We start from the raw sequence: 15,925 nt of genomic DNA, 5'->3' as shown, positions 1-15,925 counted from the left end.
CCACTGCACTCCAGTCTGGGCGACAGAGTGAGACTCCAACTCAAAAAAAAAAGTTAATGCCAGGCTAGGTGCAGTGGCTCAAGCCTATAATCCCAGCGCTTTGGGAGGCCGAGGCAAGAGGATTGCCAGAGCCTGTGGGTTCAAGACAAGCCTGAGCAACATGGTGAGACCTTCTCTCTACAACAGTTCAAAAAATTAGTGGGGTATGGTACCGTGCCACTGCACTCCAGCATGGGCAACAGAGTGAGACTCTGACTCAAAAAAAAAAATAAAGTTAGCCGGGCTCAGTGACTCAGTCTGTAATCCCGCGCCTTTGGGAGGCTGAGGTGAGTGGATTGCCTGAACCCGCGGTTCGAGACTCGCCTGGGCAGTGAGACCTCATCTCTACAATAAATCAAAAAAATCAGCTGGGCGTGGTAGCGCATGCCTGTAATTCCGGCTACTTGGAAGTCTGAGGCGGAAGGATCGCCGGAGCCCAGCAGGTTGAGGCTGCGGTGGCCAGGAGCGGCCACTGCACTCCAGTCTGTGCAACAGAGTGAGACTCCAACTCAAAAAAAAAAAAAAAAAAAAAGTTAATGCCTGATCTCACTGGACCAGTGGCTCCTAGTTTGTTAAATATTTTGAAACCTACAGAAGCAAGTTTCGAAAAGGTTGGTTTAGGCTGGACCCTGAAGAATCCGGTTTTGCCAAGAGCTGCTCTATATAATCTTATATAGGGAAATAAGCCAAGACTATTATTTAACACCCTCCCCCCTTTTTTCGAAATGAAGTCTTGCTATGTCACCCAGGCTGGTGGTGTAGTGGTACAATTACGGCTCACTGCAGCCTCAAATTCCTGGGCTCTAGCAATCCTCCCACCTCACCTTCCTGAGTAGTTGGGACCATAGGCATGCATCACTTGGCCTAACACAGCCCATTCTTATATACCAAGAATAGGACTTAGAGATACAACAGTTTAGTTTTTCCACTTCACAGAGAGATATCCAACTGCCAGCCTCTTCACCTGATTCGGAAATTCAGAGAGAAGTGACATTGGAAGCCTACATTAGCCTTGGGCTGAGCCTACTGGGTCTTTCTCATCAGCATACAATTGCACTCAGAAAGAGTCTCTCTTGTCAGGCACAGTGACTCACACTTGTAATCCCAACATTTTGGGAAGCTGAGGAAGGATTGCTGCTTAAGTCCAGGAGTTCGAAACCAGTGTAGGCAACATAGCAAGACCTCATCTAAACAAAAATTTTTTTTGAGAAAGTAGGATTTATCAAGAAAACAGAAAAGCTCCCACAGTGGGAGGGGACCTGAATGGGTGACCCAACAGCAAAAAAAAATTTTTAATTAGCCGGCTGGCCTGGTTCGGTGGCTCAGCCTGCAATCCCAGCGATTTGGGAAGCCAAGGCGAGAGGATTGCCTGAGCCCAGGGGTTCGAGACTACCCTGGGTAACTTGGTGAGACCTCGGCTCTACAATAAATCAAAAAATAAGCTGGGTGTGGTAGCATGTGCCTGTAGTTCCAGCTACTTGGAAGGCTGAGGTGGAAGGAATACCTAAGCCCAGCAAGTTGAGGCCGCGGCGGCCGTGAGCACACCAATGCACTCCAGCTTGCATGACAGAGTGAGACTCCAACTCAAAAAAAAAAAATTAGCTGGAAATGGTGGCACAGGCCTCTAGTACAGTCCTAGCTACTCGGGAGGCTGAGGTAGGAGGACCAGTTGAGCCTAGGAGGTCAAGGCGCAGTGAGGTGTGATTGTGCCATTGCCCCTCAGTCTGGGCCACAGAGGACAATCTCAGCTCACAGCATAAAACAAGAAAGAAAGAGCCTCGTGATCCTCCCCTCCCCCCATGCCTGCCCGCTCCACGCCATAGCTGTTCCCTTCATACGGCCTCCTGCTGCCTTCCTGGCACAGCTCCATGCTGGCCTCCAGGCCCACTATCCTCTGTCCTCCCAAGCTGCTGCCGCCTGGGGGCCGTTCCACTTTGTCCTCTGCCCAGCACGTTCGGCCCTACCTTCACAGAGCTCTCATCCAACACCCAGGCCGCCTCAGAGGCCAGCAAACTTGAAGTAGTCCTCCCAAGTTACCTGACTGTCGCCTGCTTTTTTTCCTCCATGCATTCACCACTGCTGAGAATTACCTTGTTTACTACGTCTCGTCTCACTAGACCATAAGCTCCCAGAGAGAAACATCTTTTTTTTTTTGAGTTAGAGTCTCATTCTGTTGCCCAGACTCCCAGGCTGGAGGCTGGAGTGCAGTGGCAGACTTACGGCCACTGCAGCCTTGACCTACTGGGCTCAGGAGAGCGTTCTCCTCAGTCTTCCAAGTAGCCGGAACTACAGACACGTGCTACCACGCCCACTAATTTTTGGTTTATTGTAGAGATGAGGTCTCACCAAGTTGTCCCGGTTGGTCTAAAACCCGCAGGCTCAGGCAATTCACTCACCTCGGCCTCCCAAAGTGCTGGGATTGCAGGCTGAGCCACCAAGCCCGGCCTGAGAAACATCTTGTTGGCCTTGCTCATCCCTGTATGGAGCCTGGAGCTGTGTCAGAGAGCTAACAGGTGCTCCATACAATTTACCCAACTAATTACAGCCATGTGGAATGTGGCTGAGCTACAGGAGGGTGCAGAGCAACCAACTGCAGGGACTTGAGAGATCTGACAGAAGAGAGAATGGCTGAGCAAAGTCTTCCAGGACCAGAGGTAATGCGAAAACCCCTATCAAGTGGAGACAAGAGGAAGGACACTCGACAGAGGAAGCAGCATGCTCTGCTCAAGCAGGAGACACCGGCCGTTGGTGTCAGGCTCCTTGCAAAGTCTGCTGCGGCTGGCCTGTGCAAGGACAGGTGAGTTGTGAAATTCTCTCACATTCCTGCTGACTGAACCATGCACAGCACAGAAACCTAGAAGTTCTGTGTTGCTAGAAGATGCCGACATCAGCCCACCCCTGCGTCCTCCACTGAAAGAAAACCAGAGCACCGATGAGCTTCCAGGAAAGCAAGGAAACACCTGGGAACTGAGAGCCAGAGGGGCCGAGTTCACTGTGACACTGAGCGGATGGGGCTGCATGACAGAGTGAGACTCCAGCTCACTCTGGCCTCAGGTCTGACTGCTAGAGGCTTCAGTTTATCCTCCCGGCCGGGTCTTGAGGCTGAGCGTGCAGAACAGTCGCCCTGAGCCCCACTGTGAGGCCAGGAGCTTCAAGGGCTGTGCCCTTCACTCGAAAGGTGGTCTCTGCTCAGCCCCATGGAGATAAGTATGCTTGTCACTGTCCATGGTTCTGAGTGGAAACAAAAATCTCCCTACAGAAATCAAAACTGAAACTTGTACCACATGTGGGTTTCAATTCAAATTTACAGCGCCCCATGTGGCAATCTCTAAACCCAGGAATGACTGTAAGAACTATTTCTAAGCCGGGCTCGGTGGCTCAGCCTGTAATCCCGCGCCTTGGGAGGCTGAGGTGAGTGGATTGCCTGAGTCCGCGGGTTTGAGACCCGCCCGGGCAACTTGGTGAGACCTCATCTCTACAATAAATCAAAAAATTAGCCGGGCGTGGTAGCACGTGCCTGTAGTTCCAGTCGTTGGAACTCAGCCTGTAGTTGGAAGGCTGAGGCGGAAGGATCACCGGAGCCCAGCAGGTCAAGGCTGCAGTGGCTGGGAGCGGCCACGGCACTCCAGTCTGGGCGACAGAGTGAGACTCCAACTCAAAAAAAAAAAAATTTCTAGGCCATGTTACTATGCACCTAGGAGATGTGCAAACACCACTGTAGAAAGACTTTGACAACTCAAGCAGTCCCCACTGAAGATCAAAATGATTGCAAAACAAATGAAGAACATACACAACAACTTGAGATAACCGAACAACGTGAAAGAGCATACAAAATATTTAACATTATAAAAGAGGAAATAGAAGCCATGATACAATAGCCAGGTGCAGTGGCTCATGCCTGTAATCCCAGCGCTTTGGGAAACTGAGGTGGGAAGACCACTCAAGGCCAGTAGTTCAAGACCAGTCTGAGCAACATAGCGAGACTTCATATCTACAAAAAAATTTAAAAATTAAAAAGAAGTTAGCTGGGTGTGGTGGCATGCACCTGCTCCTTAGGAGGTTGAGGCAGAACGATCTCCTGAGCCCAGGAAGTAAAGGCAGCGGTGAGCCATAATTATACCATTGAACTCCAGCGTGGGCAACAGAGTGAGGCTCTGACACAAACAAAACAAGAACAGAAAATAGCCAGGCTTGATGGCTCAGCCTGCAATCCCAGCACCTTGGGAGGCCGAGGCGAGTGGATTTCCTGAGTCCAGGGATGGATTTCCTGAGTCCAGGAGTTCAAGACCCACCCAGGCAAGTTGGCAGGACCTCATCTCTACAGTAAATCAAAAATTAGCCAGACGTGGTAGCGCGCGCCTGTAGTACCAGCTGCTTGGAAGGCTGAGGCGGAAGGATCACCGGAGCCCAGCAGGTCCAGGCTGCAGTGGCTGGGAGCGGCCACTGCACTCCAGTCTTGGCGACAGAGTGAGACTCCAACTCAAAAAAATATATAAATAAATTAAAAATCAGAAAAATTAGCCAAGTGTAATGGCACGCACCTGTAATTCCAGCTACTCGGAAGGCTGAGGTAGAAGGATCAGCCGGAGCCTAGCGCTGCAGTGGCTGTGAGTGTGCCACTACTCTACACTCCAGCCCGGGTGACAATGAGACTGCAACTTAAAAAAACATGACAACGCCGGGCTGGGTGGCTCAGCCTGTAATCCCGCGCCTTTGGGAGGTTGAGGTGAGTGGATTACCTCAGCCCGTGGGTTCGAGACCTGTCTGGGCAGCGAGACCTCATCTCTACAACAAATAAAAAATCAGCCAGGTGTGGTAGCCCATGCCTGTAATTCCGGCTACTTGGAAGGCTGAGGCGGAAGGATTGCCGGAGCCCAGCAGGTTGAGGCTGCAGTGGCCGGGAGCGGCCACTGCACTCCAGTCTGGGCAATCGAGTGAGACTCCAACTCAAAAAAAAAAACAAAACAAAAAAACCTCAGTGGGTACATTAAAGAGATTAGGCATAGCTGAAGAGATAATGACTGGAAAGACAGATGCAGGGAAATTTTTTTTCTTTTTTTCTGAGTTGGGAGTCTCTATCACCCAGGCTGCAGTGCAGGGGCACGCTCACAGCCACCACAGCCTTGACCTGCTAGGCTCAGGTGATCCTTCCACCTCAGCCTACCACGTAGCTGGAAACACAGGAATACGCCACCATGCCCGGCTGTTTTTTTAATTTATTGTAGAGATGAGGTCTTGCCAAGTTGTCCAGGCTGATCTTGAACCCATGGGCTCAGGCAATCCTCTCGCTTCGGCCTCACAAAGTGCTGGGATTATAGGGATCAGCCACAGTGCCTGACCTTTTTTTTTTTTTTTTTTTTTTTTTTTTTGAATTAAAATCTGTTGCCCAGGCTGGCGTGCAGTGGGACGCTTCCAGCCAGCGCAGCCTCCACCTGGTGAGCTCAGGTGATCCTTCCTCCCTGCCCACCCCCCAGCCTTCCAAGTAGCTGGAACTACAGGCATGCACCACCATGCCTGGCTAATTTTTTTTTTTTTTTTATTGTAGAGATGAGGTCTTGCCAAGTTGCCCTGGTTAGTCTCAAACCCGCGGGCTCGGGCAATCCTCTCACCTTGGCCTCCCAAAGTGTGAGCCACCATACCTGGCTAAATTTTTAATATTAAAAAAAGAATTGAGGTCTTGGTATTATCATTTTTTGAGTCAAGAGTCTCACTCTGATGGGCACAGTGGCTCATAATCCCAGCAGTTTGGGAGATGGAGACGAGAATTGCCTGAGCCCATCCCAGGACTTTGGGAGCCCGAGGGTTCAAGATCAGCCCAGACAACTTGGCGAGACATCTCTACAATAAATAAAAAAAAATGTCCATGCACGGTGGCACACACCTGTGGTTCCAGATACTCAGAAGGCCGAGGTGGAAGGGTTGTTTAAGCCCAGGAGATCGAGGTTGTGGCTGTGATCATTCTACTGGGCTCTAGCCAGGGCAACAGTGAGACTGCGACTCAAAAAAAAATTTTTAACTTTAAAATCATTAGCATTCATTTATTCATTCATTCATTTATTTAGACTTGGAGTCTCACTCGGTCTCCCAGGCTGAAGTGCAATGGCATGCTCTTGGCCACCACAGCCTCGACCTTCTTTCTCAGCCTCCCAAGTAGCTGGAACCACAGGCACGCACCACCTAAATTTTTATTTATTGTAGAGATGAGGTCTTGCCAAGTTGCCCAGGCTGGTCTCAAACCCGTGGGCTCAGGCAATCCTCTCGCCTCGGCCTCCCAAAGTGCTGGGATTGTAGGCATGAGCTACCACACCTGGCCAAATCACGTTTTTCTTTTTAGCCGGAGTCTCACTCTGTTGCTCAGGCTAGAGTGCAGTGACACACTCAGCAAATTCTCACCTCGGCTTCCCAAAATGCTGGGATGATAGGCGTGAGCCACTGCCCTTGGCCAATCACTAGCTTTTAAAAATGCAGTCAACAGACTCCTGGGCTCAGGCAATCCTCTCGTCTTGGCCTCCCCAAGTGCTGGTATTACAGACCTGAGCCACTGCACCCAGCCTTAAATTCTCATATAATCAAATCTGTCCACATCAGTCTGTGAATCTGGAAATATTCCTGTGCCTGGCTCATTATTTATTATTACAAAATATGAATACTGGAAGTTTTAAAAGGTGAAATATCTTGGGTTTTAGGTTTTTAATTTTATTTTTTTTGAATGAGAGTGTCACTCTTTCGCCCAGGCTGAAGTGCAGTGGAACGCTCACAGCCACCGCAGCCTCAACCTACTGGGCTCAGATGATCCTTCTGTCTCAGCCTTCCAAGTAGCTGGAACCACAGGTGTGTGCCATCACACCTAGCTGATGTCTTTTTAAATTTATTGTAGAGACTAGGTCTTGCCATGTTGCTCAGGCTGGTCTCAGACCCCTGGACTCAGGCAATCCTCTCCCCCTCGGCTTCTCAAAGTTCTAGGATTACAGGCATGCCGTGCCTCTGAATATTTTAATTCATAATTTTGTCTGAAAGCAAGAGAGATTGGAGCAGACTTTTAAAAACAAAACTTGTATGGAAACATACGAAAAAAAGAAACATATGACTACGTGCGGTATAGCAAGTGACGTACATCTTTATTTTTTATCACTATTGAGTCAGAGTTTCACTCTGTTGTCCAGGCTGGAGTGCAGTGGCATACTGCTCACGGCCAGCCCAGCCTCGACCTGCTGGGTTAAGCAATCCTTTCACTTCAGCCTTCCAAGTAGCTGGAATTACAGGCTTGCACCACCACGCCCAGAAAATTATTTATTTATTTATTTATTTATTTTTTGAGTTGTCACCCAGACTCGAGTGCAGTGGCCGCCCCCGGCCACCACAGCCTCGAGCCGCTGCGCTCCAGCGATCCTTCCGCCTCAGCCATTTGAGTAGCTGGAACTACAGGCGCGTGCTACCACGCCCGGCTGATTTTTGATTTATTGTAGAGATGAGGTCTCACCAAGTTGCCCAGGCAGGTCTCGAACCCGTGGGCTCAAGCAATCCACTCACCTCAGCCTACCAAAGGCGCGGGATTACAGGCTGAGCCATCGAGCTCAGCTAAATTTTTGATTTATTGTAGAGACGAGGTCTCACCATGTTGCCCGAGCTGGTCACGGACTTGCAGGCTCAGGCAATCCTCTGGCCTCCACCTCCCAAAGTGCTGAGATTATAGGTGTGAACCACTTGCTCCCCACTGACATCTTTAGATTTCAGAATCCAGGGAGCCAAATTTTGATTAGTGGTCCCATTACTACTACTAGTCCTGTGAGCACTGTTCATCTTGCTGAGATTTTTGTTGTTGGAGTCTCCCTCTGTCACCCAGGCTGGAGTGCAGTGGCATGCTCACAGCCCAGTCCTCTCACCTCGGCTTCTCAAAGTGCTGGGATTATAGGCATGAGCCACTGCGTCCGGCCTGAGATTTTATTTGATCTCAGTGGCCTGCAGAACATTTGTGCTAGAGCTGAGAGCCGTGCTGTCCAATACAGGAGCCACTTGCCACATGACTATTAAAATTGGGACCCTTTCGTCAGTCACACGAGCCTCCAACACACAGTAGCTCCAAGTGGCTAGCAGCTACCACACTGGACAGCACAGATACGGAATGTGCCCATCCCACAGAAAGTTCTGGGCGCTTAAAGTGCCTTGCAAATTTCTCAAAATCCCCAAGTGTCTTCTGGGCTGTGTCTCCTCCACATAATCCCGATCTCATGGAACCCTCTTCCCCAACCTTACTTTTTCTGGCACATGCTCATTTCTCCACATCCATACTTCTCAAGATGAAGGCAGTGTATTTGCTCAACACTTGCTAATAGTACCCACGCAGTGCCACGCAAAGGGAGACAAGACACACGCACTTTAAGTGTGAAGGCTGCCCCAGAGCCAGTGGAGTGCGGCAGGCCTGCCTTCACTCCATGCCTGGGGGTGCCTTCTCGCGTAGAACCAAACTGCCCCCCAGACAGCAAAGGACACCTACACCCGATGCAGATGCAGACAATTACCGAATGACTCTACTTGGGATCTGCAGTCCATCGAGGCCCAGTTTCCACCCAGTAGTTGCAGTTATTTCATCCAGTCAGACCTCCTTTCAGAAAACTGAGAGCTGTAACCACACGTGTTTCTTCAATGCTTTCTTTTTGAGTAAGTCTCACTGTTACCCAGGCTGGATTACAGTGGCATGCTCACGGCCACTGAACCCTCAACCCTCTGGGCTCAGGGGATCCTTCCAAGTAGCTGGACCACAGGCAAGTGCCACCACACCTGGCTTATTTAAGTTTTAAAACAAAGTTTATTAGAGAAAGAAGAGAGGAAAGAAAGGGAGACAATGTCAGTTGGCATGGGAGAGAAAACGCATCTGAGTTTTTGATTTATTATAGAGATGAGGTCTCACCAAGTTGTCTAGGATGGTCTTGAACCCCTTTGCTCAGGCAATACTCTTGCCTCTGCTTCCCAAAGTGTCTTCAATGGTTTTCACCACAACTATCAGTTTAGATCCTAATGACAATTGCTTTTTTTTTTTTTTTTTGAGTTGGAGTCTTACTCTGTCACCCAGACTGGAGTGCAGTGGCCGCTCCCGGCCACCGCAGCCTCAACCTGCTGGGCTCCGGCGATCCTTCTGCCTCAGCCTTCCAAGTAGCTGGAACTACAGGTGCGCGCTACCACGCCCGGCTAATTTTTGTTTTATCGTAGAGATGAGGTCTCGCCAAGTTGCCCAGGCGGGTCTTGAACCCACGGGCTCAGGCAATCCACTCACCTCAGCCTCCCAAAGGCACGGGATGACAGGCTGAGCCACCGAGCCCGGCTGATAAAGCAAATATTACAAATATTGTTACATCTAGGTGGTAAACACACAGGTTGATCAACGTACTAGTTTTTAAGCTTCTCTGTATGCATAAAATTTTTCGTAAGTTGAAAAAGATCTCAGACCACTGGCATATTCTGTGGGCTTCGTCATTTTCATAAATGAGCTTAAAATAGTAAAAGGTTCACTAAGAATGGCTTAGTGATGCTCAAGTCCTATCTAGTGATGCTACTTTTTAAGTCTCAAGTCTAATAGATTTTAATAAAATCAGAATGACAAGATGCTATGGTTTGAGTATGCTCCCCCCTCACCCTGATTCATACACTGGAACCTATCCAATGTGACAGTATTGAGGTGTGGGACCTTTATCAGGTGATTAAGAGTGGAGCCCTCGGCCGGGCTCGGTGGCTCAGCCTATAATCCTGAGCTTTGGGAGGCCGAGGTGAGTGAATTGCCTGAGCCTGAGGGTTCGAGACCCACCTGGGCAACTTGGCAAGACCTCATCTCTACAATAAATAAAAAATTAGCCAGGCATGGTAGCGCGCACCTGTAGTTCCAGCTACTCGGAAGGCTGAGGCGGAAGGATCGCCGGAGCCCAGCAGGTTGAGGCTGCGATGGCCGGGAGCGGCCACTGCACTCCAATCTGGGCGACTGAGTGAGACTCCAACTCAAAACAAACAAACAAACAAAAAAACAAATAAAAAGAGTGGAGCCCTCATGAATGGGATTAAAGTTCTTTTAAAATTTGCTTCGGGTCGCTGTCTGGTCCTTCTGTGCCTTCCACCACGAGGATACAGTGCTCTACCACTCTAGAGTATGCAGAAACAAGGAACCACGTAGGAAGGAGAGTGCAGCCCTCCCCAGACACTGAAACCTGCCATCACCTTGATTTTGGACTTTCCAGCCTCCAGAACTGTGAGAAATCTATTGTTTGTAAGTTTCCCCATCTAAGGCATCTTGTTACAGCAGCAGAAACAAATGACACAATTTTCAGAAAAGGCTCTCATGGTTAATTTAGTTCTGGTTGGAATGAGTTTGACAACACATCTTTCTGTTTTGTTTCAGTATGTCTGTGTCCCCAAATTCTCTTCTGCTTTTACAAACTTGGTACAGTGAGCTATTTACACAATGACTCACAGACGATTAAGGATTCTGCAAGGGCTCCTGCTGACTATTCTGAGCAGCAAGATGCTGTCCGTGACTGCACAGAACAATTCTGACTGCCCAGCAGAATGGCCGACCAGGCCAGCATCTGAAACACAGCATGAGGTTGCTTTGGCTTCAGTCATTTCCCAGAGTGAGTTGTTTCTTTCGATCTGCTTTTCGTTGGCCTCGACAGTGACCACTTCTCAGTGCCCAACTACGTGCCAGGTGCTTTGCATACCTTCCAGGCCACTCACAGAATTGCTGGCACCTGGTGGGAACACCAGTAAATATGGTGGCACTGCACTCTCGCCTGGATGGTAGCTTGGGGCTGCCTTCCAAGTCTACTCACTCCACTCCACTGCTTGGTGCCAACCAGCATACAGAAGTGTTTCTCTGAAAAAACTATCCAGCAGTGCTCATTCAGCAGTACATATATGTCAAAATTGGAATGCAGAGATCAGCACGGCCCCTGTGCAAGGTGACGCAAATTTGCTAAGCATCAAAAAAATAAATAAAACGACTCTGCCGACTTGAGAAGTAATGTCATTCTTCATGTCTAATACCAGTGCCAGTTGGCATGCCACCAGATTCCTGCACTAATATCAACAAAGCAAGCTGACTCATCATCTGTGTATACTTGCTCACCTGCCTGAGATGCTAATAACAGCAAACATTTACTAGGACACACAGTATGTCAGACACCTCTAGGCTCTTCATAATTTCCTCATTCAATCTTCTCAAAATACCCATGGGGCAGAGACTATTAGTATCCACGTTTTACAACCAAGAACACAAATGAGGTTCAACCTCAAAGAAGTCAAGTTGCCCATGAATAAAAAGATTATTTCCTCTCAACATGGGTCAAAAAAATATTATTCAGAAGCCACGTTACTCATAGAATTTATCAAAATAATAATTTTTTATTTTAGCCTTAGCCGGCAGCAAAATAAGACTTGACTTTTTTTTTTTTTTTTGAGTAGGAGTCACTCTATGTTGCCCATGCTGGAGTGCACTGACACGCTCACTGCAGCCTCGAGCTGCTGGGCCCAGGTGATTCTTCCTTCCGCCTGAACCTTCCAAGTAGCTGGAACCACAGGCATGCGCCATCATGCCCAGCTAATTTTTGGATTTATTGTAGAGACGAGGTCGCACTAAGTTGCCCAGGTTGGTCTCGAATCCCTGGGCTCAGGCAATCCTCTCACCTCAGCCTCCCAAAGTGCTGGGATTACAGGCATGAGCCACCACATCCGGCCTCACACCTGGCGAATTTAAACTGTCTTGACTTTTTCCTTCAATCACAAATTCATACACAGTCAGGTACCCCAAAGAAAAAACCCCAAATTGTGAAGAAACAGACATATTTCCCTTCAGAAAAAACCAAAGTTAGAATGGTTAGGTATTCAAGTGTTCCCCCACCTACTCTCAGGTTAATTACTTCAATGTGGTGGCTAAGGAAGAGCAGACGCCCTCCTTCCAAGCCACCCATCACAGAACACCTGCTGCTAAGTAGCAAGCCAGGGGTTTAGACCGGATACCCAGAGGAGACTCCAAAGTAACCTTCAAATCTGGCTGGCAAAGGAAAAGACTGAACCCAAGGGCGACGAAAGGAGAGCCCCAGGACTGCTCACTCCCAGTCAACACGCTCCAAGACAGCCAAGTAAAGGGCCACAACACTCCCGCAAGGCTGTCTCCCACAAGGCTACGGCCCCACAACACTCAGCACAGTCGACCCAGGTGAAACTCTTCCCACGGAGGGCGGCCTCCCAGATCCCCAGGTGTGATGCCAAGGCGCTCTCAGTCATTAACACTCACCATTTCTTTAAGAATTTCAAACAGTGACACCAGTTTAATCCTTTTGGCATCTAAGTAAGACTGTTCCTTCCCTATACCAGTTTACCAGGCTCTGGAAATCGAAATGCCAAAGAGCAAGAGCACAGAGGGTGTGGGGGCCGGCCACCATGAGATGAGGCAGTCAACAGCATAGCTTCTGCGTCCCCCACCTCACCCTTCCTGGAGGTGCTCAGGAAGGCACAGGCGGCCACTCCAGGATGGCTTTGTCATCTTGGTTTCACAGGCGCTGGAAACAGCAACCTAACCCAACACCATGTTGGGCTGGTCTCGCCAAAGAAACCCCAACTGTCTTCTGCAGTCAAATTTCTGGGAAAGTCAGCCCCAGACGCTGGGAAGGCAGTGCTGTGCAGGGGGTGTGGTTTCCTCAAGCATCAGAGTGATGTCTAGAGATTAATACTGGAAGCTGCGCTTTGTCTGGATGTCATCGAGAATCTGCTGCAGCTCCTCGTCTTCGAAGCGCCCCTCCAGGCTACAAGAAGAAAACCGAAAGGAGTGGGCTTAGTGATTCAGCCACTTCGTGACTAGCAATTTCCTCACACTCTTCCTTGAGGCAAGCTCATCTCTCTCCCAGACATCCAACTCCTTTACGTCTCAACTGTTTTTCTGCTTTCCCTTATAGAAATACATGACTCTTTAAACATACAAAAGGCATAAAAACAGCCTTACCAGTTAGCTCTACGTGATTTAGATTTTTTGGATAAACATCACCATAACGGCTCTGTGTATGCTCCCCAGTCCAACATCTTCCCCTCCTCCAGAAGTAGCCACTACCCCAAATTTGGCATTTAATATTTCTATATATTGTTATACTATACAAATGAGTATCCAAAAGCAATACGCAGAACGGTTTTTAAACTTTATAAGAAAGGACATCATACTGTATATATCCTTCTGCAACTCCTTTTTTTTTTTTTTTGGAGTTGGAGTCTCATACTGTTGCCCAGACTGGAGTGCTGTGGCACGCTCCCAGCCACCACAGCCTGGACCTGATGGGCTCTGGTGATCCTTCCGCCTCAGCCTTCCAAGTAGCTGGAATTACAGGCGGGTGCTACCACGCCTGGCTAGTTTTTGATTTATTGTAGAGATGAGGTCTCGCCAAGTTGCCCAAGCGGGTCTCGAACCCGCGGGCTCAGGCAATCCACTTACCTCAGCCTCCCAAGTCGCAGGATTACAGGCTGAGCCACTGAGCCCGGCTGCAACTCCTTTCTTAACACTTATTTTGGCATGTATTGATGTTTCCATGTTGTTCTAATTCATTAATTTTTCACTACTGTCCAATAAACACGGTATGACCATAAAATAATTCATTCATCCATTCTCCTGTTCGCCTGCGAATTGTCAAATTTCTGCTATCATTAACAATGTAGCTGGCCAGGCTCAGTGGCTCAGCCTGTAATCCCAGCACTTTGGGAGGCCGAGGTGAGTGGACTGCCTAAGCCCGCAGGTTCGAGACCCGCCTGGGCAACTTGGCGAGACCTCATCTCTACAATAAAAATCAAAAAATTAGCCGGGCGTGGTAGTGCGCGCCTGTAGTTCCAGCTACTTGGAAGGCTGAGGCAGAAGGATCGCTGGAGCCCAGCAAGTCGAGGCTGCGCCACTGCACTCCAGTCTGGGCGACAGAGTAAGACTCCAACTCAAAAAAAAAAAAAAACAACGTAGCAACGAACACAAATACATGTCTCCTTGTAAACATGTGAGGTGCTTGTAAGACATGTACCCAGGATCAGGGGGTACATTCATTTTTACTAGACATAGCTAAATTGTTCTCCAAAATTACTGTACTAATTAGCAATCCTACCTACCATCACCCTATGAGAGGTCTAGCTGTTCTAATATTCTTGGTAGTACTCAGTATGGTACAAAACCACCATTCTCATACGCTGTTGAAAAGACATCCTCATTCAATGTTGGCAATTATCTATCCAAATTTTAAATACATACACCTTTTAGTGGCTTATTTTTGTGACTTGGGACCACACCCCATCACCCAGGCTGGAGCCCAGTGACACAATCATGGTTCAGGTGATCCTTTTACCTCAGCCACCCCAATAACTCTGACTATAGGTACACACTACCATGCCTGACTAATTTTTTTTTTTTTTTTGTAGAAACGAGGTCTCGCTGTGTTGCTTAGGCTGGTCTCAAAGTCCTGAGCTCAAGCAATCCTCCTGCCTCTGGCCACCCAAATTGCTGGGATTACAGGCATGAGCCACCCTGACTAACCTCATACACGGTTTGAATACAGCAATTCTATCTTTAGAAATTTATCCACTCCACATAGAATTTATCACAACTGGTACTAACCTTGGGATCAGAGCTTTGGACTCCTCAGCAGTCTCTGGGCAAAGGTTGGCCAAACAGGCCAACTCAAACTTATGAAGTTTTTTCTGGAGCAGCAGGCTGATCAGGGAGGAAAATTAAACAAACAAACCAAAAATCAAAGAATAATCAATAAGAAAAAGGGGATCAAATGTACCTAGCATTTCAAAATAGAGAGGCCTTGAAAAGTTCCCAACACACAGAAATGATAAATACTTGAGGTTATGGATACCCCAAATATTCTGACTTGGATCATTATCTATTCACATAACAAAATACCATGCGTATCCCTTATATATATACAAATATTATGTATCCATCAAAAAAAAAATTGCTAGTAAGGAAGAGAAAAAGCAGAGCATTTGCAATCGTTAGGGTTATACTGGCTGCAGAATCCTACATTCTAATCACTTTCTGCTCTCACCCCTAAAGAACAGGAAGCTGTAGCAAAAAGCAGACAGAAATCATGAAAATGAAGACAGCACACTAGGGCGAAGAAGCAGATGCCATCACAACCTGTGACAAACTACTACATTCTTAAAGGAGTATATGACCTTTCATCTAGGCATTTATTTTATTACTCTCTGCTCTTCCTTCTACTCTTCTTTGCTTCCTTTGCTGTTGTTTTTGAGCGACGGTCTTCTATCCCTCAGGCTGGAGTGCAGTGGGGTAATCGTAGCTCACTGCAGCCTTCGACTCCTGAGCTAGGCCTTCAGGCACGTGCCACCATGCCCACCCGATGTTTTAAAAATCCTCTTATATTTTGAAGAGACAGGGTCTCACTATGTTGCCCAGGCTGACCTTGAACTCCTGGTCCCAAGCAATCCTCCCAACTCAGCCTTCCAAGTGTCTGGAATTACAGGCGCATACCGCCAAGTCCAGCCCTTTGTTGTTAATTTATGTCACACACATGATGCTAGATGTCCCCAGTCTATTAGGGATTTTAAAGTGGAGGTCATTATATTTTAAGTTTATCTAAAAATAAAAAAACACAGCGTACCCTTTGTGTAAATTCATGTGTAAAGGGCATCGTGTATTTTAAATGTCCTAGAAATGTCCAAACTGCATAAAAGAACACTGTCACTACAAATACTAACTTGGAATCTTAAACATCTACTTCCTTTTTTTTTTTTGAGTTGGAGTCTTACTCTGTCGCCCAGACTGGAATGCAGTGGCCACTCCCAGCCACCGCAGCCTCGACCTGCTGGGCTCCAGCGATCCTTCCGCCTCAGCCTTCCAAGTAGCCAGAAC

The 15,925-nt window shown here is 48.1% G+C and overlaps 1 protein-coding gene across 1 annotated transcript in view; it reads right to left on the bottom strand.

The window, feature by feature from the left end:
* Positions 1-12,318: 12,318 nt before the first annotated feature.
* Positions 12,319-15,925, bottom strand: part of POLR2D (RNA polymerase II subunit D) — a gene marked incomplete at its 5' end in the record, with an annotated part of 6,871 nt that continues 3,264 nt past the window's right edge. The window contains 2 exons of the mRNA XM_008050568.1: positions 12,319-12,824; positions 14,660-14,755. Of these exons, the coding sequence (XP_008048759.1) occupies positions 12,746-12,824; positions 14,660-14,755 (175 nt within the window). The remainder of the gene's footprint in view (positions 12,825-14,659; positions 14,756-15,925) is intronic.

The sequence above is a fragment of the Carlito syrichta genome, unplaced genomic scaffold, assembly GCF_000164805.1.
Source record: "Carlito syrichta isolate Samal-C Ts95f unplaced genomic scaffold, Tarsius_syrichta-2.0.1 Scaffold151581, whole genome shotgun sequence".
NCBI classification, from domain to species: Eukaryota; Metazoa; Chordata; class Mammalia; order Primates; family Tarsiidae; genus Carlito; species Carlito syrichta.
The sequence above is the reverse complement of the archived record's forward strand: the minus strand, read 5'-3'. Positions and strand labels throughout refer to the sequence as shown.